This window comes from Salvelinus sp. IW2-2015, unplaced genomic scaffold, assembly GCF_002910315.2.
Source record: "Salvelinus sp. IW2-2015 unplaced genomic scaffold, ASM291031v2 Un_scaffold1063, whole genome shotgun sequence".
In the NCBI taxonomy this organism is placed as follows: Eukaryota; Metazoa; Chordata; class Actinopteri; order Salmoniformes; family Salmonidae; genus Salvelinus; species Salvelinus sp. IW2-2015.
In genome coordinates, this window is record NW_019942713.1 from 21,645 (window position 1) to 46,961 (window position 25,317).

At 44.1% G+C, this 25,317-nt stretch overlaps 1 protein-coding gene across 1 annotated transcript in view; it reads right to left on the bottom strand.

Annotated features, from left to right (window-relative positions):
- LOC112069637 (glutamate receptor ionotropic, kainate 2) overlaps positions 1–25,317 on the bottom strand; it is a 59,239-nt gene that overhangs the window by 9,941 nt on the left and 23,981 nt on the right. Inside the window, exons 8-10 of the mRNA XM_070438634.1 lie at positions 23,738–23,856; positions 17,501–17,718; positions 16,822–17,047 (exon numbers count right to left, since the gene is read on the bottom strand). Coding sequence (XP_070294735.1) covers positions 16,822–17,047; positions 17,501–17,718; positions 23,738–23,856 — 563 coding nt within the window. The remainder of the gene's footprint in view (positions 1–16,821; positions 17,048–17,500; positions 17,719–23,737; positions 23,857–25,317) is intronic.

Below are 25,317 nucleotides of genomic sequence, written 5' to 3' on the forward strand. Positions count from 1 at the left end.
CTACAATAGCCTGTCCTCGACCTGCCCTGCCCCGTGTTTTGTAGTACAGTTCTCAGATAATTTATTATCTGCCTCCCGTGTCTGCATCTGGGTCATATCCTGAGATGTGATAGTACAAACTGGCCATGACTGACCCAGCAAAAACTCGGACCAGCTCCGCAATGCCGTCTCCTCCCAGGGAGCCACCATTGGAAGACACGAGGAGTTACGTCAAGGTCTTATGGAAGGATTCCAGACCTTGGCGGAATGACAGGACCATGCTTTCAACACATTGCTGGAGCAATTCCACGGATTGTCTGTGAGGCAGCCCGCTACGACACTAACCACCCAGACTGTCCATTACCCCACTACCAGCGGCATTTCTCCCCAATCTACCCCGGCTTCCCAAGAATCCTGCTAACCACCTCTGGAGCGCTACGCTGGAGATCCCGTATCCTGCTGGGCGTATCTTTCCCACTGTTCACTCAACTTTGAGCTGCAGCCCTCTTCATTTCCCTCGGATCGCTTGGGGATAGCGTATGTGATAACGCTGATGTCTGGGAGGGCTCTTGCCTGGGCTATGGCGGTATGGGAGCAACAACCCACTGTTTGCCTCAGACTGGAGGAGTTCATGGCGGAGGTACGTAAAAGTGTTTGATTCCCAGTTGTCCAGGAGAGAGGCGGCTCGTAAGCTGCTCCAACGTTGGCGGCTGAGAGTGGCTAGAACCAAGAAGCCCTGTTTGACGCGTTCCTTCACGGATTATCAAAGGTGATTTAAAGACGAGCTCGCAGCCCGGGAGCTGCCCCTGGACCTCGACTCCCTCATAGCCATGACAATCCATATCGATGGGCTGCTACGGGGACATAGGAGGGAAAGGGAGTCTGTTCCCTGTCGCCGACGTTCGTCCTCGATTTCCACCTCACCTCGGGAGGATTCCCGGAAATCCCCGAAGCCCACATTTCCAAGTGGATCCGATGTTGCCCGAGTTCTCTCGGAGATGATTCTTCGCTGCCTGGTCCCCGCCAATCCCACCACCTGGAGACAGCAGCTTGTGTGGGTAGAGTATACGCGCCACACAGTACCTTGCTCAGCCTCTCGCCTTTTGAATGTTCTCTGGGATATCAGCCCTGCTCTTCCCGGAGCAAGAGGAAGTGGTCAGCATACCCTCGGCCCAGATGTTCGTCCGCCGCTGTCGCCGTACCTGGAAGAGAGCCCGGTTGGCGCCTTCTCAAGACCATGTTATGAGTCTCCTGTGAAGATCTGAAGGATCAGGTTACAGAATGTCCGCTATAAAGCTCCCTCTCTCCCGCAGAATTGGAAGTTAAAAATCTATTTTTTACAACAGAGAGAGATTTTGTAGGACTGTAACATCCAAGATTGGATAATGAAGCAATATTTCTGTAATCCGAACAGTTTGAATGGTCCATTGGTTCCAATTATGTCAGATCAGTTGTTGTTTTGGGATCACATTAAGGACGGTATAACAACATAACTGTATCTCTGAACGTGTATATTTCCCAGTTGTCAGGTTTACATCCAAATGTTGTGGAACTTATAGGATTACATATGAAACTATTTATGAGAGAAGATGAAATGTGATCTTGGCCTTCTAAATGAGAAAATGTTTTTTCATGTGAAGTTTATCCAGTCAGTAACCACGCTCACGTGAACACAGACATTACGCCAAACGTAATGGAACACCCTTTTCCCCCAAGCGTTTAAAAGGAACCTCTGAAGAACTCTCTATAGACCAGTTACGTGCAGCGCCAGCTGAATACATTACAAATGGTTAAGAAAACTACAAGCCTAAAGACCAAGCAGGCGGACGGTGTTGAACCGGATGACACGAATGGTTAGACTCTATGACGCCAGAAAAATGTGGAGCGTGGCTGCACGTTGAAATGGTAGGAATTTAAATCTCTAGAGACCAGTACATTGACGGGTTGCTATGGGCGCGTTTAAATTGTTCTAGCTCTACATTAGACCAGCGTGACCGACAGCGTGAGCTGAAAGGTAGGGAATGGTTAGAAACTCTCTGAAACTCTCTCTCTCGAAGAAGAAGAAGAAGAAGAAGACTACACAGGAACATTCAGTCTGCAGCTGTTTAAGTACTTTAGTCTAGTAAACTCGACCAAAGACGAGAAGACAAAGAACAATTTACTCTCACCACCATAGATACCTCTATTCTAACGAACAGTGCCTGATGAACAATGCGGGGTAGACCTATGGAGGACCCGTTCTCACAGACACTCCGAAACCTACTACAACTGCAAAGGGCATGGTGACCTCTGGTGGACAACCAGAGACTTTCTGTTGAATTACTCCCCGTAGATGGATCAACTGTTTTCAACAGAGAGACAGCAAAGACATACACATGTAAATATGTACATTGCAATTATTTTGAACGAGTGACCATTCATGTGCTAAGTATTCGCATTTCCATGAGCATAGTTATCAGCTGTATGTATGATAGTGGAAGTCCTTTGTCACTCCCTTTCCCTCTCGTTTGAATCCGCCATTTTGTGTAACAAGCCGTCATATTGGTTTAGTCCACTAGGGACCTTTCATTGCATAGTGTTAGTAACCAATAACTATACCACGTGTAAGCTCTCTTGTTTGTTTGTTTATGTAATTCTCTGAGATTATTTAGTTAGTAAATAAATAATTAAGCCAATTTGTATATCGCTGATTCATCATTTATGTTAGGGTTTGTGCAGATATCCAAGGGTTTTGCGACATTCAGAGTGAGACTTAAGGTAAATAAGAATGAATGAATTGACCGATGTAAGAGATATTTATATCTTTAGAGTTTAGTCAGGAGATAGTAACTCGTTAAATAACCTTTCCCGTGGTGCCCCAGATTACTACTTAACTAATTGTTATATGATTAATTTAATAGTGTAATAACGGAATGTAGTATGTAATTATTGTAAAAAATAACAGTCAAACACATTGATGATAGTCAAGACACCACAACCACCTCCAGGAATCGATGACAGGCGGACCGCCACAGGGCCCCGGCTCCCCGTTATCATCTCGGGCAGAGGGTATGGCTGTCCACTTGGGATCTGCCCCTACGGGTAGACTCCTGCAAACTGTCCCCCCGTTTTATCGGCCCTTTCCCCATCTCCAAGATTCTTAGGTCCTCTGCTGTTCTTCTTCTGTTGCCCCGTACCCTCCGTATACATCCTACTTTTCATGTGTCTAGGATTAAACCTATTTCTCACAGCCCTTTGTCTCCCATTTCCCTAAATCCCTGAGCRCACTAGGTGAATAATCTGTTGATGTGCCCTTGAGCAAGAGCAAGGGACTTAACTACTCATGTATGTCACTCTGAATAAGAGCGTCTGCTAAACGACAAATGTAAAATGTAGGTGGGGGAACCACAACCAAATCTTGCTAAGGTCCCCTAAACGGAAAGAGGTGCCCCTGTGTGTAATTCATAAATAACTTAGCTATTGAAATGCAAGCAACAGGTGATGAGACCAGCAACAGAAAGTATTACAATACAAGAACACAATATTTCCCTCAAGTCAACCATACCAAGATGTTTGTAATACAGTCATCAGTACCGTTCATATTTTTAACCTACTGGACCTCCTTAGCACAAACAAACAAGAACATTAAACAAATATTATTCACTATTTTAAATGATGATGTAATGGTGAATGAATCACATTGTTAAATGTGGTAGCTGCAAGCTGTCTGTGTTTACACCCCTTTCAGTCCAATCACCAAAGACAGCTATAGTAGAGGGAGCGAGGTTACAAGAGAAAAGGGTGTGGGGACTAGGTGGAGGTTCAGATCTCCTGGAGACCCTCCTATAGCTTATCAACCAGTTAGTTATTAGAATCAGGTACACTAGATAAGGGTTGGACAAAACCTACGAGACGGTTACTCTCCAGGAGAGCCCTGTATCAGATCAAGCTGGATCTTGTGTCGAGTCTGTTGGTTCCATATCGATCTGGTCATCCTCAACGTGGTACTCCAGCCCTCGGGGGCCTGATTGGTGTCACACTTTTTCCACTACCCCWGCTAACACACCTGATTAAACTAATTGCATTCCGAGGTATAGTCCTCTAGAGAATCACCTGAAAAACATAAATGGTGTCACAATTACTTTGTTTGTAAAAGGTAGCATCATTGAAACTTTTTAAAAACCAAGCAATGCTCTCATATCTAACCTACATGCTTGTGGTCGGCAAAGAAAGCAAACAGGTACACGCAACAAACATCCATTGAAGTATAGTCAATGTGTTCACAGAGTTGGATTATGTCCACATACAGTAGCCTGGGAGAGGCTAGGTGAGGAATAGGGCTGAATGGCGGGAACCCAGTTACCGAGATTTACAACCCAAAACCTCTCCCTTTCTCCGGGATAAGTACCTGTGAGAAACCGGTAAATTATAATAAATTATTTACATGAACAGCATGACGTGAAATGGAACTGCTAAATTATATGCAATGTCTAAATGTGGATTCTCTACGGCCTCCTCTCTTGTCACTACATGATGAATCATCAACGCGCAGGGTGGGGACCGACAGCCCATCTCAGTTTGTGGACCTATGATCTCATCGTTGTATTGTGAAAGGTAGACCTACATTTGCTGCAGCATAGCCTATGCTAATGTACAGTTGAAGTCAGAAGTTTACATACACCTTAGACAAATACATTTAAACTACGTTTTTCACAATTCCTGACATTTAATCCTAGTAAAAAATCCCTGTTTTAGGTCAGTTAGGATCACCACTTTATTTTAATAATGTGAAATGTCAGAATAATAGTAGAGKGAATGATTTATTTATTTCAGCTTTTATTTCTTTCATCACATTCCCAGTAGGTCAGAAGTTTACATACATTCAATTAGTATTTGGTAGCATTGCCTTTAAATTGTTTAACTTGGGTCAAACATTTCGGGTAGCCTTCCACAAGCTTCCCACAATAGTTTGGGTGAATTTTGGCCCATTTTTCCTGACAGAGCTGGTGTAACTGAGTCAAGTTTGTAGGCCTCCTTGCTCGCACACGCTTTTTCAGTTCTGCCCACAACTTTTCTATGTGATTGAGGTCAGGGCTTTATGATGGCCACTCCAATTGACTTTGTTGTCTTTAAGCCATTTTGCCACAACGTTGGAAGTATGCTTGGGGTCATTGTCCATTTGGAAGACCCATTTACGACCAAGCTTTAACTTCCTGACTGATGTTTTGAGATGTTGTTTCAATATATCCACAAAATTTCCGTGCCTCATGATGCCATCCATTTTGTGAAGTGCACCAGTCCCTCCTTCAGAAAAGCACCCCACAACATGATGCTGCCACCCCCGTGCTTCACAGTTGGGATGGTGTTCTTCGGCTGGCAAGCATCCCCCTTTTTCCTCCAAACATAACATTATGGCCAAACAGTTCTATTTTTGTTTCATCAGACCAGAGGACATTTCTCCAAAAAGTACAATCTTTGGCCCCATCTGCAATTGCAAACCGTAGTCTGGCTTTTTTATGGCGGGTTTGGAGTAGTATCTTCTTCCATGCTGAGCGGCCTTTCAGGTTATGTCGATATAGGAATCGTTTTACTGTGGATATAGATACTTTCGTACCTGTTTCCTGCAGCATCTTCACAAGGTCCTTTGCTGTTGATTTGCAKTTTTCGCACCAAAGTACGTTCAWRTCTAAGAGACAGAACGCGTCTCCTTCCTGAGCGTTATGACAMCTGCGTGGTTCCATGGTGTTTATACTTGCGTACTATTGTTTGTACAGATGAACGTGGTAACTTCAGGCATTTGGAAATTGCTCCCAAGGATGAACCAGACTTGTGGAGATCTACAATTGTTTTTCTGAGGTCTTGGCTGATTTCTTTTGATTTTCCCATGATGTCAAGCAAAGAGGCACTGAGTTTGAAGGTAGGCCTTGAAATACATCTGCAGGTACACCTCCAATTGACTCAAATGATGTCAATTAGCCTATCAGAAGCTTCTAAAGCCATGACAATTTTTGGGAATTTTCCAAGCTGTTTATTAAAGGCATAGTCAACTTAGTGTATGTAAACGTCTGACCCACTGGAATTGTGACACAGTGAATTATAAGTGAAATAATGTGTCTGTTAACAAGAAATTTGTGGAGTGGTTGAAAAACAAGTTGTAATGACTCCATCCTAAGTGTATGTAAARTTCCGACTTCAGCTGTATGTAGTCAACCACAGCTTACAGACTACATGAATAAACAAACAAACATTAAGTAAAACTAAACTCTCCTACTTTACCCTGCACTACTAAAAAAGACCTACTAACTTCTAACAAACCCGCCCACAAATCCCTTCCAAAACCCCGTCCAACCTCAATAACACTACACATCAGACTTTCCCTCTCTTCCACATACTGGTACTTACAACAATACATGCTTTACTGTTTCATCAACCATACCCTCTGTACACAAACCATTTACATGCTTGCAAACCAGATGTCACTGGCGCAACCGAGCAAACACCACCTCTTCCTTCCTAATCTAACCTTTGAATCTTGGTCCACCAACATTTCTTTGGAGGGCATATAAATGCCAGCCCTTAGGCTTGCTCTCCCACCTCTTCTGCCACACATCTATCATAATGTTTCTAATCTTACATTTGGCCTCACTTACCTCTCCCCGTCATACTGTCTGAACCAACTTGACCGTATATCAGGGTTCGCCAACTGCCGGCCCGCAGGTGGTGTATTTTTTGGTTGTATAGTTTGTATATCGTTGTATTTTCAATTAGTATGACTGTCCTTGTCTATCAGTGTATCAGTGTTTTGTTATTTGTTATGATTTTTTTTGTGGACCTCAGGAAGAGTAGCTGCTGTTTCTGTAAAAGCTAATGGGGATCCAAATATCTAGGTAGATGATGTTGTTCGGCCAGACGCAATATTGAGAAAATCTTTCTTGGGGGGGGGGGGAGTAGGTACTCTGGTAAATGTATTCCTTTTATGTAAATGTAGGCATTAATTAGCTATGTAATTGTAAGACCTTTTACAGTTGGTCTAGTGTCTGTAGCTTAAACTGTTAAAGGTCTGTACTATTTAGAAAACCAACCATTGACAGCCATGATGTTTTATGCTATTTCTCAGTGGTGGAAAAAGTACCCAATTGACATACTTAAAAGTAAAGATACATTAAAAGAAAATGACTCAAGTAAAAGTGAAAGTCACCCAGTAAAATACTACTTGAATAAAAGTCTAAAAGTATTTGGTTTGAAATATACTTAAGTATCAAAAGTAAATGTAATTGGTAAAATATACTTAAATATCAAAAGTAAAAGTATTAAAAAAATCTAATTCCTTATATTAAGCAAACCAGATGGCACTATTCTTGTTTTATTTATTTATGTATAGCCAGGGACACACTCCAACACTCAGACATCATTTACAAATGAAGCATGTGTGTTTGGTGAGTCCGCCAGATGAAATGCAATAGGGATGACCAGGGATGTTCTCTTGATAAGTGTGTGAATTGGACCATTTTCCAAATTGTAAAAAATAGAAATGGTAAAGTAAAGTACAGATACTTTAAAAAAACAACTTAAGTAGATGGCGATGGAAGAAATGGCAGCCGTTTTACGGGCACCTAACCAATTGTGCTATTGTGTGTTTTTTCTCGTTATTTGTAACTTATTTTGTACATAATGTTTCTGCCACGGCAAAAAAAATAGCTTCTGGATATCAGGACATCGATCACTCACCTCGGATTAGACAAAGATGTTTTCTTCAACAAGCAGGACGCACAGGATGTACTTCAGACATCCGACAAGGCCAATATCCCCATCATTGGCAGGAGAAAGTAACGCAGCTATAGAGGACACAGGGCAGGGTGCCTTGTAAGAATCTGCCGATGGCGAGTGGGAAATCTGCCTTTACCATCAATATTACTTGCCAAAGTACAATCATTMGACTATAAATTAGACGAGGTATGATCACGAATATCCTACCAACAGGACATTAAAAACTGTAATATKTTATGTTTCACCGAATCGTGGCTGAATGACGACATGGATAACATTCAGCTGGCGGGATATACGCTGCACCGGCTAGATAGAACAACCCACTCCGGTAAGACTAGGGGGGGAGGGGGGGGGGGGTTCAATCTGTGTATATTTGTAAACAACAGCTGGTGCACGAAATCTAAGGAAGTCTCTAGATTTTGCTCGCCTAAAGTGGAATATTTTATGATAAGCTGTAGACCACACTATTTGCCAAGAGAGTTTCATTTATATTTTTCGTGGCTGTTTATTTACCAKCACAGACGGATGCTGGCACTAAGACCGCACTCAGTCAGCTGTATAAGGAAATAAGCAAACAGGAAAACGCCCACCCAGAGGCGGCACTAGACTTTAATGCAGGAAATCAGTCTTACCTAATTTCTATCAGAATGTTAAATGTGCAACAAGAGGAAAAAAACTTTAGACCACCTTTACACCACACACAGAGATGCATATAAAGCTCTCCCTCGCCCCTCATTTGGCAAATCTGACCATAATTCCATCCTCTTGATTCCTGCTTACAAGCAAAAACTAATGCAGGAAGCACCAGTGACACGGCCAATAAAGAAGTGGTCAGATGACGCAGATGCTAAACTACAGGACTGTTTTGCTAGCACAGACCGGAATATGCTCCGGGATTCTTCCGATGGCATTGAGGAGTACACCACATCAGTCACTGMCTTCATCAATAAGTGCATGGATGACGTCGTTCCCACAGTGACTGCACGTACATACCCCAACCAGTAGCCATGGATTACAGGCAACATCCGGCACTGAGCTAAAGGGTTGAGCTGCCGCCTTCAAGGAGCGGGACTCTAACCCGGACGCTTATAAGAAATCCCACTACGCCCTCAGATGAACCATCAAACAAGCAAAGTCCAATACAGGACTAAGATTGAGTCGTACTACATCGGCTCTGATGCTCATCGGTTGTGCCAAGGCCTGCAAACTATTACAGACTACAAAGGGAAGCACAGCCGTGAGCTGCCCAGTGACACGAGTCTACCAGACGAGCTAAATCACTTCTATGCTCGCTTCGAGGCAACCAACACTGAGGCATGCAAGAGATCATCAGCTGTTCTGGACGACTGTGTGATCACGCTCTCCGCAGCTGACGTGAGTAAAACCTTTAAACAAGTCAAAATTCACAGACAGATTACCAGGAAGGGTGCTCCAGGCATGTGCTGACCAACTGGCAGGTGTCGTCACTGACATTTTTAACATGTCTGTAATACCAACATGTTTCAAGCAGACCACCATAGTCCCTGCGCCCAAGAACACTAAGGTAACCTGCCTAAACTACTACAGACCCGTAGCACTCACGTCCGTAGCCAAGAAGTGCTTTGAAAGGCTGGTCATGACGCACATTAACACCATTATCCCAGAAACCCTAGATCCACTCCAATTTGCATACCGCTCAAACAGAGCCACAGATGATGCAATCTCTATTTCCCACCTGGACAAAAGGAACACCTACGTGAAAATGCTATTCACTGACTACAGCTCAGCGTTCAACACCATCGTGCCCTCAAAGCTCATCACTAAGCTAAGGATCCTGGGACTAAACACCTCCCTCTGCAACTGGATCCTGGAATTCCTGACGGGCCGCTCCACTACAGCCCCGTCGATGAGAATGGGGCATGCTCTTGTCTCTACTCCTCCCGTTACGGGGTCAGAGACGCCGAAGCTTCCCACCATTAGCTCTGACAAATTGAAAACCCTAGTCATTGGCGACTCCATTACCCGCAGTATTAGACTTAAAATGAATAACCCAGCGATCATACACTGTTTACCAGGGGGCAGGGCTACCGCACGGTTAAAGGCTATCTGAGATGGCTAGCGGACTAATCTAAATAGCTGGCGAGTGGTAGAGAAAAAGATATTGTCTATCCACGTCGGCACCAACGATGTTAGGATGAAACAGTCAGAGGTCACCAAACGCAACATAGCTTCAGTGTGTAAATCAGCTAGAAAGATGTGTCGGCATCAAGTAATTGTCTCTGCCCCCTCCCAGTTAGGGGGAGTGATGAAGCTCACAGCAGCAAGTCTCACACATCAATCGCTGGTTGAAAACTGTTTTTCTGCCCCCCCAAAAGATAGAATTTGTAGATAATTGGCCCTCTTTCTGGGACTCACCACAAACAGACCAAGCCTGACTGCTGAGGAGTGACGGACTCCATCCTAGCTGGAGGTGCTTTCATCTTATCTACCAACATAGACAGGGCTCTAACTCTCTTAGCTCCACAATGAAATAGGGTGGCAGCCAGGCAGCAGGCTGTAGCCAGCCGCCAGCTTAGTGGAGTCTGCCACTAGCACAGTCAGTGTAGTCAGTCTCAGCTATTCCCATTGAGACTGTGTCTGTGCCTCGACCTAGTTTGGGCAAAACTAAACATGGCGGTTTCCTTAGCAATCTCACTAGGATGAAGACCTCCTCCATTCCTGCCATTATTGAAAGAGTTGTGATACCTCACAATCTCAAAATAGGGCTACTTAATGTTAGATCCCTCACTTCAAAGGCAGTTATAGTCAATTAACTAATCACTGAACATAATCTTGATGTGATTGGCCTGACTGAAACATGGCTTAAGCCTGATGAATTTACTGTGTTAAATGAGGCCTCACCTCCTGGTTACACTAGTGACCATATCCCCCGTGCATCCCGCAAAGGTGGAGGTGTTGCTAACATTTACGATAGCAAATTTCAATTACCCCCAAAAAATGACGTTTTCGTTTTTGAGCTTCTAGTCATGAAATCTATGCAGCCTACTCAATCACTTTTATATAGCTACTGTTTACAGGCCTCCTGGGCCATATACAGCGTTCCTCACTGAGTTCCCTGAATTCCTATCGGACCTTGTAGTCATAGCAGATAATATTCTAATTTTTGGTGATTTTAATATTCACATGGAAACCACAGACCCACTCCAAAAGGCTTTTGGAGCATCATCGACTCAGTGGTTTTGTCCAACATGTCTCAGTCTTACTCACTGCCACGTCATACTCTGGACCTAGTTTTGTCCCATTGGTAATAAATGTGTAGATTCTTTTTGCATTATTCTGGACTATCGGACCACCATTTTATTACGTTTGCAATTGCAACAAATAATCTGCTCAGACCCCAACCAAGGAGCATCAAAAAGTCGTGCCTATAAATTCTCAGACAACACCAAAGATCTCTTGATGCCTTCCAGACTCCTTCTGCTACCCAAGGACGTCAGAGGACAAAAGTCAGTTAACCACCTAACTGAGGAACTCAATTTAACCTTGCGCAATACCCTAGATGCAGTTGACACCCTAAAAAACTAAAAACATTTGTCATAAGAAAACTAGCTCCTTATACAGAAAATACCCGAGCTCTGAAGCAAGCTTCCAGAAAATTGGAACGGAAATGGCGCCACACCAAACTGGAAGTCTTCCGACTAGCTTGAAAGACAGTACGTGCAGTATCGAAGAGCCCTCACTGCTGCTCGATCATCCTACTTTTCCAACTCAATTGAGGAAAATAAGAACAACCCAACATTATTTTTGATACTGTCGCAAAGCTAACTAAAAAGCAGCATTCCCCAAGTGAGGATGGCTTTCACTTCAGCAGTAATAAATTCACAAACTTCTTTGAGGAAAAGATCATGATCATTAGAAAGCAAATTACGGACTCCTCTTAAATCTGCATATTCCTCCAAAGCTCAGCTGTCCTGAGTCTGCACAACCGCTCCCAGGACCTAGGATCAAGAGAGACACTTAAGTGTTTTAGTACTATATCTCTTGACACAATGATGAAAATAATCATGCCTCTAAACTTCAAGCTGCAACTATGGATCCTATTCCAATACAAACTACTGAAAGAGCTGCTTCATGTGCTTGGCCCTCCTATGTTGAACATAATAAACGCTCTCTATCCACCGGATGTGTACCAAACTCACTAAAAGTGGCAATAATAAAGCCTCTCTTGAAAAGCCAAACATGACCCAGAAAATATAGAAAACTATCAGCCTAATCAAATCTTCCATTCCTCTCAAAAATTTTAAGAAAAGCTGGTTGCGCAGCAACTCACTGCCTCCTGAAGACAAACAATGTATACGAAATGCTTCAGTCTGGTTTTAGACCCCATCATAGCACGAGGCTGCACTTGTGAAGGTGGTAAATGACCTTTAATGGCGTCAGACCGAGGCTCTGCATCTGTCCTCTGTGCTACTAGACCTTAGTGCTGCCTTGATACCATCGATCACCACAATTCTTTTGGAGAGATTGGAAACCCAAATTGGTCTACACGAGCAAGTTCTGGCCTGGTTTAGATCTTATCTGTCGGAAAGATATGAGTTGTCTCTGTGAATGGTTTGTCCTTGACAAATCAACTGTACATTTCGGTGTTCCTCAAGGTCCGTTTTAGGACCACTATTGTTTCCATCATATATATTACCTCTTGGGGATGTCATTCGAAAACATAATGTTAACTTTCACTGCTATGCGGATGACACACAGCTGTACATTTCAATGAAACATGGTGAAGCCCCAAAATTGCACTCGCTAGAAGCCTGTGTTTCAGACATAAGAAGTGGATGGCTGAAAACGTTCTACTTTTTAAACTCGGACAAAACAGAGATGCTTGTTCTAGGTCCCAAGAAACAAAGAGATCTTCTGTTAAATCTGACAATTAATCTTGATGTTGTAAAGTCGTCTCAAATAAAACTGTGAAGGACCCCGGCGTTACTCTGACCCTGATCTCTCGTTTGAAGAACATATCAGACTGTTTCAAGGACAGCTTATTTCCATCTACGTAACATTACAAAAATCAGAAATTTCTGTCCAAAAATGTGGCAGAAAAATTTATCCATGCTTTGTTTTCTAGGTTAGACTACTGCAATGCTCTACTTTCTGGCTACCCGATAAAGCTAAAATAAACTTCAGTTAGTGCTAAATACGGCTGCTAGAATCCTGACTAGAACCCAAAATTTGATCATATTACTCCAGTGCTAGCTTCCCTACACTGGGTTCCTGTTAAGGCAAGGGCTGATTTCAAGGTTTTACTGTTAACCTACAAAGCGTTACATGGGCTTGCTCCTACCTATCTTTCCGAGTTGGTCCTGCCGTACATACCTACACGTACGCTACGGTCACAAGACGCAGGCCTCCTAATTGTCCCCTAGAATAGCAAACAGCTGGAGGCAGGGTTCTCCCTATAGATCTCCATTTGATGGAGCTGCGCTAGCTATGCGATGAGAGCGCAACTCGGTCTCAACCTTTAAGTCTTACTGAAGACTTATTTCTTCAGTAGGTCATATTATTGAGTGTAGTCTGGTCCAGGAGTGTGAAGGTGAACGGAAAGGCTCTGTAGCAACGAACCGCCCTTGCTGTCTTCTGCCTGGCCGGTTCCCCTCTCTCCACTGGGATTCTCTGCCTCTAACCTATTTACAGGGCTGAGTCACTGCTTACTGGTGCTCTTTCATGCCATCCCTAGGAGGACGCTCACCTTGAGTGGGTTCATTTTAATCTCTGTTTCTGCTTTTTGGACTCCGTCACTTGAGTGGGTTGAGTCACTGACGTGATTTCCTGTCTGGGTTGGAGCCCCCCCTTGGTTTGTGCCGTGGTGGAGAACTTTGTGGGCTATACTCGGCCTTGTCTCAGGATTGTAAGTTGGTGGTTGAAGATATCCCTCTAGTGGTGCGGGGCTGTGCTTTGGCAAAGTGGGTGGAGTTATATCCTTCCTGTTTGGCCCTGTCCGGGAATCATCGGACGGGGCCACAGTGTCTCATGACCCTCCTGTCTCAGCCTCCAGTATTTATGCTGCAGTAGTTTATGTTGTCGGGGGCTAGGGTCAGTTGTATAATTGGAGTACTTCTCCTGTCTTATCCGGTTCCTGTGTGAATTTAAGTATGCTTTCTCTAATTCTCTCCTTCTCTCTTTCTTTCTCTTTCTCGGAGGACCTGAGCCCTAGGACCATGCGTCAGGACTACCCGGCATGATGACTCCTGCGTGCCCCAGTCCACCTGGCGGTGCTGCTGCTCCAGTTTCAACTGTGCTGCCTGCGGCTATGGAACCCTGACCTGTCCACCGGACGTGCACCTGTCCCAGCACCTGCTGTTTTCAACTCTCTAGAGACCGCAGGAGCGGTAGAGATACTCTTAATGATCGGCTATGAAAAGCCAACTGACATTTACTCCTGAGGTGCTGATTGCACCCCCTCGATAACTTCTGTGCATATATTATTTGACCATTCTGATCATTTATGAACATTTGAACATCTTGGCCATGTTCTGTTATAATCTCCACCCGGCACAGCCAGAAGAGGACTGGCCACACCTCATAGCCTGGTTCCTCTCTAGGTTTCTTCCTAGGTTTTGGCCTTTCTAGGGAGTTTTTCCTAGCCACCGTGCTTCTACACCTGCATTGCTTGCTGTTTGGGGTTTTAGGCTGGGTTTCTGTACGGCACTTTGAGATATTAGCTGATGTACGAAGGGCTATATAAAATAAATTTGATTTGATATAGGTAAAAAAAAAAAATCTAGCTCCCAGTATMCAATTACTATGGCTTCCTCTGGGTGTCAGTAGTCTTTGTTCAAGGTTTCAGGCTTGTTTCTTCCAAAACGAGGAAGAATAATGAGTTTTAGTACAAGGACACAGACTTGGAAATTTGTATATGCTCGCGCGACAAAGAGGCCACGTATATCGTTTTCCTATTGAACATACTTCTTTCCGTATTTAATATTATAGTTTAATTAAATTTTAAGGTATCTGACGATTAAATGTAACCGTATTTTGACTTGTTTCAACAAAGTTTAGCGGCAGCTTTTTGGATTCCTTTCTCTGCATGTTGAACGAGTGGATTACTCAAATCGATGGCGCCAACTAAACAGACTTTTTGGGATAATAAGAAGGATTTGATCTAACAAAATGAGACTACATGTTGTAGCAGGGACCCTTTCGATGACAGATCATAGGATGATTTTCTAAAAAAMTATTATTTATTTGAATTGCGCACCCTCCAGTTTCACCGGAAGTTGTCCCGCTAGCGGGAAGCCTAGCCTTACTAATCGTACATGTACATATTACCTCAAATAGCCCGACTAACCGGTTCACCCGCACATTGACTCRMTACCGTTACCACCTGTATACAGCCTCGCTACTGTTATTTTCAATGTCATTTTACTGTTTTTATTTMTTATTTCTTTACTTATCTATTTTTACCTAATACCTATTATTTTTACTTAAAAACAGCACTGTTGGTTAAGGGCTTGTAAGTAAACATTTCACTGTAATAGTCCTTCATATCAAAGTTTATTTGTCACGTTTCCTAGAAAGGCCAAAACCTGTTGTATTCGGTGCAGTGACAAATAATCTTTGATATGAAGTATTTTTACTTAAGTATTTTACGCCAATGCAATTTCAWATAGTTATAATGCATAGTAATAATGTTTGGTGGCAGGACTATTATCAGACCTTCTGGGAAAAAACCCTGCAAATGAATACAAAAAACAATGTTTTAAGTGAAATATTAGCTTTTGTTTGAAGTCGAAAAAAACACGTCACATCAGGCATGCAATAGGAGATAATTTAGCAATGTGTGTGATGGAATTCCTTTTTTAAATGATCCTTTTGTAATTTTACCCAATTTTTCTCATCGCTGTAACTCCGCTACCGGCTCGGGAGAGGCGAAGGTCGAGATACGTGTCGTCCAAAACATGACCCACCAAGCCACGCTGCTTCATAATACATTGCTCGCTTAACCTGGAAGATAGCCGCAGCAATGTGTCGAAAGAAAAATCTTTGACTGTTGACAGCTTGCAGGCACCCGGCCCGCCACAAGGAGTCGATAGAGCGCGTTCGAGCCAAGGAAAGCCCTCTGGCCAAACCCTCCCCTAACCCAGATGGCGCTGGGCCAATTGTGCATCGCCCTATGCGGCTCCCAGTCAGGGCTGGCTGTGACACAGCCTGGGATCGAACCCCAGGGGTAGCAGTGGTCTCTGCGGCCTCATCATGAACACAATATATTTAATCAATTTTAGAATAAGGCGGTAACGTAACAAAATGTGGAAAAAGTCAAGGGGTCTGAATACTTTCCGAAGGCACTGTACATTATGGTCCGTACGTATAAACAGAGTCGGAGTGCTGAATTCTAGAATTTGGTACCCCCTTTCCATGTCATCTTGTTCATTACTTTCCAAAAGTTAAAACTGATCTTAGATCAGCAATAATACTCTGAGATGCTCCAGGAATACGGACCCAGAACCTTCTCTGTGGTACATACTCTTTATATGCCAGGCAGAAATGTTGCCCCAACACAAAAGGCTGGGTATGTCTGGTGTATTATGATGCACTGTGTGTGTCAAGTGGAACAGTGTTTACACATACCAGCTGAAATGTCAGAGAGAAAAACTGATTTGTGATCCAGTAGCTATCTATGTCAGGCATGGTATTTTCAAATGTCAATCTGTACAATTGTCTTAATGTGTGGGGAAATACTAGATTCTGTGTAGAATTCCTATAAATATTATTGTCCATTTACCCTTCACTTTAACCCTTACCTCCCAAACTCAGTCATAACGCTTCATTCTTCTACCCTTTCAAGTATGCATACAGTACATTACATTAYCCATATCTGTCTCAACCCTCCAAACTCCAACCTTTATCTGCTTGCCCTGATATACATGGTCATTGACAGGTAGAACGTGACATGGGTGATGGGCGATGTGGGTGATATGGTCAACATGGGCAATATAGGAGATATGGGTGATATAGGAGATATGAACGGTGTGGACAATATAAGCGATATAGGTGATAAAAGCGCTGTGTGCGATATAGACGATACAGACTATTATAGACTATAAGGACAATATGCGTTACCCATGGGTGTTCCCACTCCGTAGGCCTTGGAGTCGATGAGGCCCCCTATCTGGGTAAGGTTGCAGTTGCGCTGGGTGACAAACTCAATGGTTGTGGACTCCATGAGGAAAGCGTAGTCGGAGGTGAGCACGCGCTGGATGCCCGTGTCTATGTTTTTCACAATCACAGACGTTCGCCGGCTGTTCATGAACTCCCACATCTTGTCGTAAGTGGAGATCTTCGTCTTCTGTCAAACCACCGGAGGAAGAAAAGGAAGATTAATGGAATCCACCTCTTCTAATAAGAATTGATTTGGTTCATATAGCACTGTCCTTTCCAGTGTCAATCAATCAATAAAATTGGTTTATAAAGCAATTTTTACATCAGCAGATGTCACAAAGTGCTTATACAGAAACCCAGCCTAAAACCCAAAAGAGCAAGCAATGCAGATGTAGAAAAATACTCCCTAGAAAGGCAGGAACCTAGGAAGAAACCAMGCTCAGAGGGGTAGCCAGTCCTCTTTTGGCTGTGCCCGGTGGAGATTATACATGGCCAATACTTTTCTAGTACCTTGAACTGAGGGGTTTATTATATTTTCTTGCCGTCTTTCCCTACAGCAGATCGCTATTTGAGTGATACCCACAACCACAACACCGCAGAAGACCACTTATCGCAGTGCGCCCAATGGTAAGCTAGCTACCTTGAAAAAGGTCATGGTAGATCCGTCCTCCACCACTCCGTACAGGATCTTGGTCTGTTTGGCCAGGTCATCGGCCGAGTCGATGGGTGACTCCATGCGCTCCACGGTGAGGAAGGCAGCCAGGTTGGCCGTGTAGGAGGAGATGATAATGAGGGTGAAGAACCACCAGATGCCCCCCACGATCCGGGTGGACAAGGCCTTAGGCATGAGTTCTGAGCCTGGGTACGGAGTGGAGGATAGGGGTGTAGGGAGTGGAGACAGATAGAATTCGAGAGGTTACAGCAAGGGTGTATGGAGAAGATGTCTACATAGGCAGCATCCACAAAGGACTTAGTGAGGGGTTATATTGTGCTCTGTAGATCATCCGGAGTAGCCTGAGTGGGACTTGAATCCAGGCCACTGGGACTGTCCATCGATTAGTAAGAAAGGTTGCTATGTGTTGTACTTAAATCGCTCCCATTATGTATTGGGAGTTGGACAGTAGGGGGATGGTTTCACGGACCCAGATTAAGCCTACTCCTGAACTAAAAAGCATGTTGAATGGTGAATATCCATTGACAGAGCGTTTGAGTCCTTAAAATAGGATTTATCTGGGTCCAGGAAACTGGTCCTAAAGGTATACTCAATTAACTTACCGTCCGTCAACACAAATCACTTCTTTAAAGTTACACGTTTACATTTCACAATAAAAACTTTAGTGGAAACTGACAACCTGGTTGGGTCTGACTGTCATGTACCCAAGGTACCCTCACATCCTGACCCCATGTCCCACTACTCCATGGGCACTGATTTGTTGCGGGCAATGGGAGAGGACTCTGGGTAGTGGCACCTGACACGAAGCTGTTCTTGTTGAATGAGTGCAGCATGGCTAGTTGGTAAGAGATAAGTTATACCTAAAGGCTAGTTCACTGGGTCGTCATTCTCCTTTTCACACTATCATGCTCACCCAAACAMGTTTGATATTTTCCTTTCACTTTGTCCTTTTCAGCATGGTTCCAGCAACTATGGTGGAGGCGTAACCAGGCCAGCACAGACTCCGCTCAGTCATATGAAAAAGGTATCTGTTACACTGAGACCCTTACCAACTTTATAATTGTTTTATACTGGGGGGAGGGTTGCAATGCAACCTAATTTAATCTATATACAGTTGATGTCGGAAGTTTACATACACCTTAGCCAAATACATTTAAACTCAGTTTTTCACAATTATTGACATTTAATACTAGTAAAAATCCCTGTTTTAGGTCAGTTAGGATCACAAATGTCAGAATAATAGTAGAGAATGATTTATTTCAGCTTTTATTTCTTTCATCACATTCCCAGTGGGTCAGAAGTTTACATACACTCAATTAGTATTTGGTAGCATTGCATTTAAATTGTTTAAATTGGGCAAACCATTTCTGGTAGCCTTCCACAGGCTTCCCACAATAAGTTGGGTGAATTTTGGCCTATTCCTCCTGACAGAGCTGGTGTAACTGAGTCAGGTTTGTAGGCCTCCTTGCTCGCACACGGTTTTTCAGTTCTGCCCACAAATGTTTTATTGGATTGAGGTCAGGGCTTTGTGACGGCAACTCCAATACRTTGACTTTGTTGTCCTTAATACGTTTTTCCACAACTTTGGAAGTGTGCTTGGAGTCATTGTCCGTTTYGAAGACCCATTTGCGACCAAGCTTTAACTTCCTGACTGATGTCTTGAGATGTTGCTTCAATATATCCACATAATTTTCCTACCTCATGATGCCATCTATTTTGTGAAGTGCACCAGTCCCTCCTGCAGCAAAGCACCCCCACAACATGATGCTGAAAATGGTCATTATGGCCAAACAGATTTTTTTTCCTTCATCAGACCAGAGGACATTTCTCCAAAAAGTGCGATCTTTGTCCCCATGTGCAGTCGCAAAGCGTAATCTGMCTTTTTTATGGCGGGATTGGAACAGTGGCTTCTTCCATGCTGAGCGGCCTTTCAGGTTATGTCGATATAGGACTCGTTTTACTGTGGATATACACTGCTCAAAAAAATAAAGGGAACTCTAAAATAACACATCCTAGATCTGAATGAATGACATATTCTTATTAAATACTTTTTTCTTTACATAGTTGAATGTGCTGACAACAAAATCACACTAAATTATCAATGGAAATCAAATTTATCAACCCATGGAGGTCTGGATTTGGAGTCACCACTCAAAATTAAGTGGAAATCCACACTACAGGCTGATCCAACTTTGATGTAATGTCCTTAAAACAAGTCAAAATGAGGCTCAGTAGTGTGTGGCCTCCACGTGCCTGTATGACCTCCCTACAACGCCTGGGCATGCTCCTGATGAGGTGGCGGATGGTCTCCTGTGGGATCTCCTCCCAGACCTGGACTAAAGCATCCGCCAACTCCTGGACAGTCTGTGGTGCAACGTGGCGTTGGTGGATGGAGCGAGACATGATGTCCCAGATGTGCTCAATTGGATTCAGGTCTGGGGAACGGGCGGGCCAGTCCATAGCATCAATGCCTTCCTCTTGCAGGAACTGCTGATACACTCCAGCCACATGAGGTCTAGCATTGTCTTGCATTAGGAGGAACCCAGGGCCAACCGCACCAGCATATGGTCTCCAAGGGGTCTGAGGATCTCATCTCGGTACCTAATGGCAGTCAGGTTACCTCTGGCGAGCACATGGAGGGCTGTGCGGCCCCACAAGAAATGCCACCCCGCACCATGACTGACCCACCGCCAAACCGGTCATGCTGGAGGATGTTGCAGGCAGCAGAACGTTCTCCACGGCGTCTCCAGACTCTGTCACGTCTGTCACATGTGCTCAGTGTGAACCTGCTTTCATCTGTGAAGAGCACAGGGCGCCAGTGGCGAATTTGCCAATCTTGGTGTTTCTCTGGCAAATGCCAAACGTCCTGCACGGGGTTGGGCTGTAAGCACAACCCCCACCTGTGGACGTCGGGCCCTCATACCACCCTCATGGAGTCTGTTTCTGACTGTTTGAGCAGACACATGCACATTTGTGGCCTGCTGGAGGTCATCTTGCAGGGCTCTGGCAGTGCTCCTCCTTGCACAAAAGCGGAGGAGTGGTCCTGCTGCTGGGTTGTTGCCCTCCTACGGCCTCCTCCACGTCTCCTGATGTACTGGCCTGTCTCCTGGTAGCGCCTCCATGCTCTGGACACTACTCTGACAGACACAGCAAACCTTCTTGCCCACGCTGGCATTGATGTGCCATCCTGGATGAGCTGCACTACCTGAGCCACTTGTGTGGGTTGTAGACTCCATCTCATGCTACCACTAGAGTGAAAGCACTGCCAGCATTCAAAGTGACCAAAACATCAGCCAGGAAGCATAGGAACTGAGAAGTGGTCTGTGGTCACCACCTGTAGAACCACTCCTTTATTGGGGGTGTCTTGCTAATTGCCTATAATTTCCACCTGTTGTCTATTCCATTTGCACAACAGCATGTGAAATTTATTGTCAATCAGTGTTGCTTCCTAAGTGGACAGTTTGATTTCACAGAAGTGTGATTGACTTGGAGTTACATTGTGTTGTTTAAGTGTTCCCTTTATTTTTTTGAGCAGTGTAGATACTTTTGTACCTGTTTCCTGCAGCATCTTCACAAGGGCCTTTGCTGTTATTCTGGGATTGATTTGCACTTTTCGCACCAAAGCACATTCATCTCTAGGAGACAGAACGCATCTCCTTCCTGAGCAGTATGATGGCTGCGTGGTCCCATGGTGTTTATACTTGCATACTATTGTTTGTACAGATAAACGTGGTACCTTCAGGTATTTGGAAATTGCTCCCAAAGATGAACCAGACTTGTGGAGGTCTACAATTGTTTTTCTGAGGTCTTGGCTGATTTATTTAGATTTTCCCATGATGTCAAGCAAAGATGCACTGAGTTTAAGGTAGGCCTTGAAATACATCCACAGTTACACCTCCAATTGACTCAAATGATGTCAATTAGCCTATCAGAAGCTTCTAAAGCCATGAAATCATTTTCTGGAATTTTCCAAGCTGCTTAAAGGCACAGTTAACTTAGGGTATGTAAACTTCTGACCCACTGGAATTGTGATACAGTGAATTAGAAGTGAAATAATCTGTCTGTAAGCAATTGTTGGAAAAATTACTTGTGGCATGAACAAAGTAGATGTCCTACCCGACTTGCCAAAACTATAGTTTATTAACAAGAAATGTATGGAGTGGTTGAAAAACAAGTTTTAATGACTCCAACCTAAGTGTATGTAAACGTCTGTCTTCAACTGTATAGTAACTGAATTTCTCTGCAATTATCTTTCAAGAATAGAGGACCCAATCTAAATGTAAATAGCTGTTGCAGTAGCTACTCCAATAAGGACTATAACTTTTATGTTCATTCAGTTGCAATAACACTAAAGGAGACACCTTCACTGTAACAAAAACTTAGCACAAAATATGCAAAAATAATAATAATTTGAAATAATATACACTGAGCAATTATATAAACGCAACATGCCAAAATGTCAAAGATTTGACTGAGTTACAGTTCACATAAGGAAATCAGTCAATTGAAATAAATTCATTAGTACCTAATCTATGTATTTTACATTACTGGGAATACCAATATGAATATGTTTGTCTAAGATACCTTTAAAAAAAAAGGTAGGGCCGTGGATCAGAAAATCAGTCAGTATCTGGTGTGAGCACCATTTGCATTATGCAGCGTGACACATCTCCTTCCGATAGAGTTGATCAGGCTGTTGATTGTGGCCTGTGGAATGTTGTCCCACTCCCCTTCAATGGCTGTGCGAAGTTGCTGGATATTGTCGGGAACTTGAACACGCTGTTATACACGGCGATCCAGGGCAACCCAAACGTGCTCAATGGGTGAAATGTCTGCTGAGTATGCAGGCCCGGAAATAACTGGGACATTTTCAGCTTCCAGGAATTGTGTACAGATCCTTGCGATGGGACAATAGAAGCTCCTTTTATCATGCTGAAACATGAGGTGATGGCGGTCGATGAATGGCACGACAATGAGCCTCAGGACCTCGTCACGATATCTCTGTGCATTCAAATTGCCATCGATAAAATGCAATTGTGTTCATTGTCCGTAGCTTATGCCTGCCCATACCATAACCCCACTGCTACCATGGGGCACTCTCTTCACAATGTTGACATCAGCACATCACTCGCTCACAAGACGCCATGTCCTCTGCCCGGTACAGTTGAACTCGGGATTCATCCGTGAAGAGCACACTTCTCACTTCTCCAGCGTGCCAGTGGCCATCGAAGGTGAGCATTTTCCCACTGAAGTCGGTTACAACGCTGAACTGCAGTCAAGACCCTGGTGAGGATGACAAGCACACAGAACCGTTCCCTGAGACGGTTTCTGAAAGTTTGTGCAGAAATTCTTCAGTTTTGCACACCTACAGATTAATCAGATGTCCAGGTGGATGGTCTCAGGAGATCCCGTAGGTGAAGAAGCCGGATGTGGAGGTCCTGGGCTGGTGTGGTTACATGTGGTCTGCAGTTGTGAGGGCGGTTGGATGTACTGACAAATTCTCTAAAACAATGTTGGAGGCAGTTTATGGTAGAGAAATTAACATTACATTCTCTGGCAACAGCTGTGGTGGACATTCCTGCAGTCAGCATGCCAATTGCACGCTTCCACAAAACTTGAGATTTTTGTGGCATTTTGCAGTGTAGCAATACTGCACATTTTAAAGTGGCCTTTTATTTGTCACTAGCACAAGGTGCACCTGTGTAATGATCATGCTGTTTAAGCTTCTTGATATGCCATACCTTTCAGGTGGAAGGATTTTCTTGGGATAGGAGAAATGCTCACCAACAGGGATATTAACAAATTTCAGCACAAAATTTGCGAGAAATAAGCTTTTTGTGCGTATGGAAAATTTCTGGGATATTTTATTTCTGCTCATGAAACATGGGACCAATACTTTACATGTTGCGTTTATATTTTTGTTCAGTATATTTTCCTCTCCAGCTTCCTCTGTACATTCATTTCAATCAGAAAACGAGGTAGCAACATTATTCTTGTTCCCACTTTAACCCAACTACAACTTTTAAGGTTAAATGGTGCCTTCATAAACCCTTTCTAAGCCCTATATAGATGCTTCATAACTTTTCCCCCATGCAGKACACACCCAGAGGCCCCTGTGTCGCCCGGAGCCTGGCCTAAAACCTTGGACCCCATAGAGAGTGGGACACGGAGATAGCCACAGCACCAGCAGGCTGAGGCAACTACCTTGCTGCATGAGAGCCCCGATGCCGAACCAGAAACTATTGAGCAACGTAAAATTGTTTTCCACCACGTCCGAGTCTGGGTTGCACGGATGGGGGTTGTACCACTCGTACGGGCTAAACCTGTGGTGGAGAGAGCACACAGACACTAAAATCAGTCAAACAAATGAACATTCATGGACAGGATGGTCTAGTGGTTAGTGCCTACACATCCGTCGGTGTCGGCATGGGTTCAAATCTGTCRTACTGCTTTTGATACATACCCCATCGACAATCTCTCCTCTGTCCAATAGAACACACACAATACCTTTACATTAAAAAACAGACAACGTTCGAGCTTCCCTAAGCAGACAAAAACATGATGTGAAAATCGTGTTATTGTAAGGCGACCAAAACAGTAGACGCTCCTATGATCCTCTACTATGCCCTTTGGGTCCCTCGCTCCTCTCGAGACCAAACACAAATCATTTACCCTTTCCCCCAACGTATTGATGTATTCAAATGCTTTCAGTTTGTTGTGAGAGGCCCAATCGATGGAGTGGAATAACATTGTCACTGGAGATAACGTKCCCATCCCTGATCATCTTTAGAGCTCATTGAGATTTATCGACTGGAGGATCCTTTCTGATTCCCCCCTGGTGGTTTGAGACCCCATCACACCTCCCCAATTCAGCCAATATGCCTTCTTCCATCCATAGACTTCCTTGTGCATGTCTAATCCTCTTCCCCCTCCATTGCCTGACTCACCCTCTCCCCTTTTCCTCCCCAGCACTGCCTCCCTCCCTCTCTCCCTCCTTGCTTCTCTGTCCCCTAAGGGCCACTAGGGATATTCCTCATTTATTATCTTAAGTGAGAGTGGAGTCACATTAGCAGTTGGCAATTGGGTTAGCATTAAGCATCAGAACCTGATTGAGTTTGTGCTAGAGGAGTGGAGGGAAGAGCAGAGCACCCGGATCATATTTGTATAATTTTTTGGCAGATGCGAATAGGGTGACTGTCACACCCTGATCTGTTTCACCTGTCTTTGTGATTGTCTCCACCCCCCTCCAGGTGTCGCCCATCTTCCCCAATAACCCCTGTGTATTTATACCGGTGTTCTCTGTTTGTCTGTTGCCAGTTTGTTTTGTTCGTCAAGCCTACCAGCGTTTTTCCCCTTGCTCCTGTCTTCGCTATAGTTCCTGTTGCTTGTTTCCCGGTTTTGACCATTCCTGCCTGCCTGCCCTGATCCTGAGCCTGCCTGCCGTCCTGTATCTTTGCCCCATCTATCTGGATTACTGACCTCTGCCTGACCTGAGCCTGCCTGCTGTCCTGTACCTTTGCCCCACCTATCTGGATTACTGACCTCTGCCTGACCTGACCCTGCCTGCCGTCCTGTACCTTTGCCCCATCTATCTGGATTACTGACCTCTGCCTGACCTGACCCTGCCTGCTGTCCTGTACCTTTGCCCCACCTATCTGGATTACTGACCTCTGCCTGCCCTTGACCTGTCCTTTTGCCTGCGCCTGTTTGAATAATAAACTTTTGTTATTTCAACAATGTCTGCACATGGGTCTTACCTTAAACGCGATAGTGGCAATCGTCAC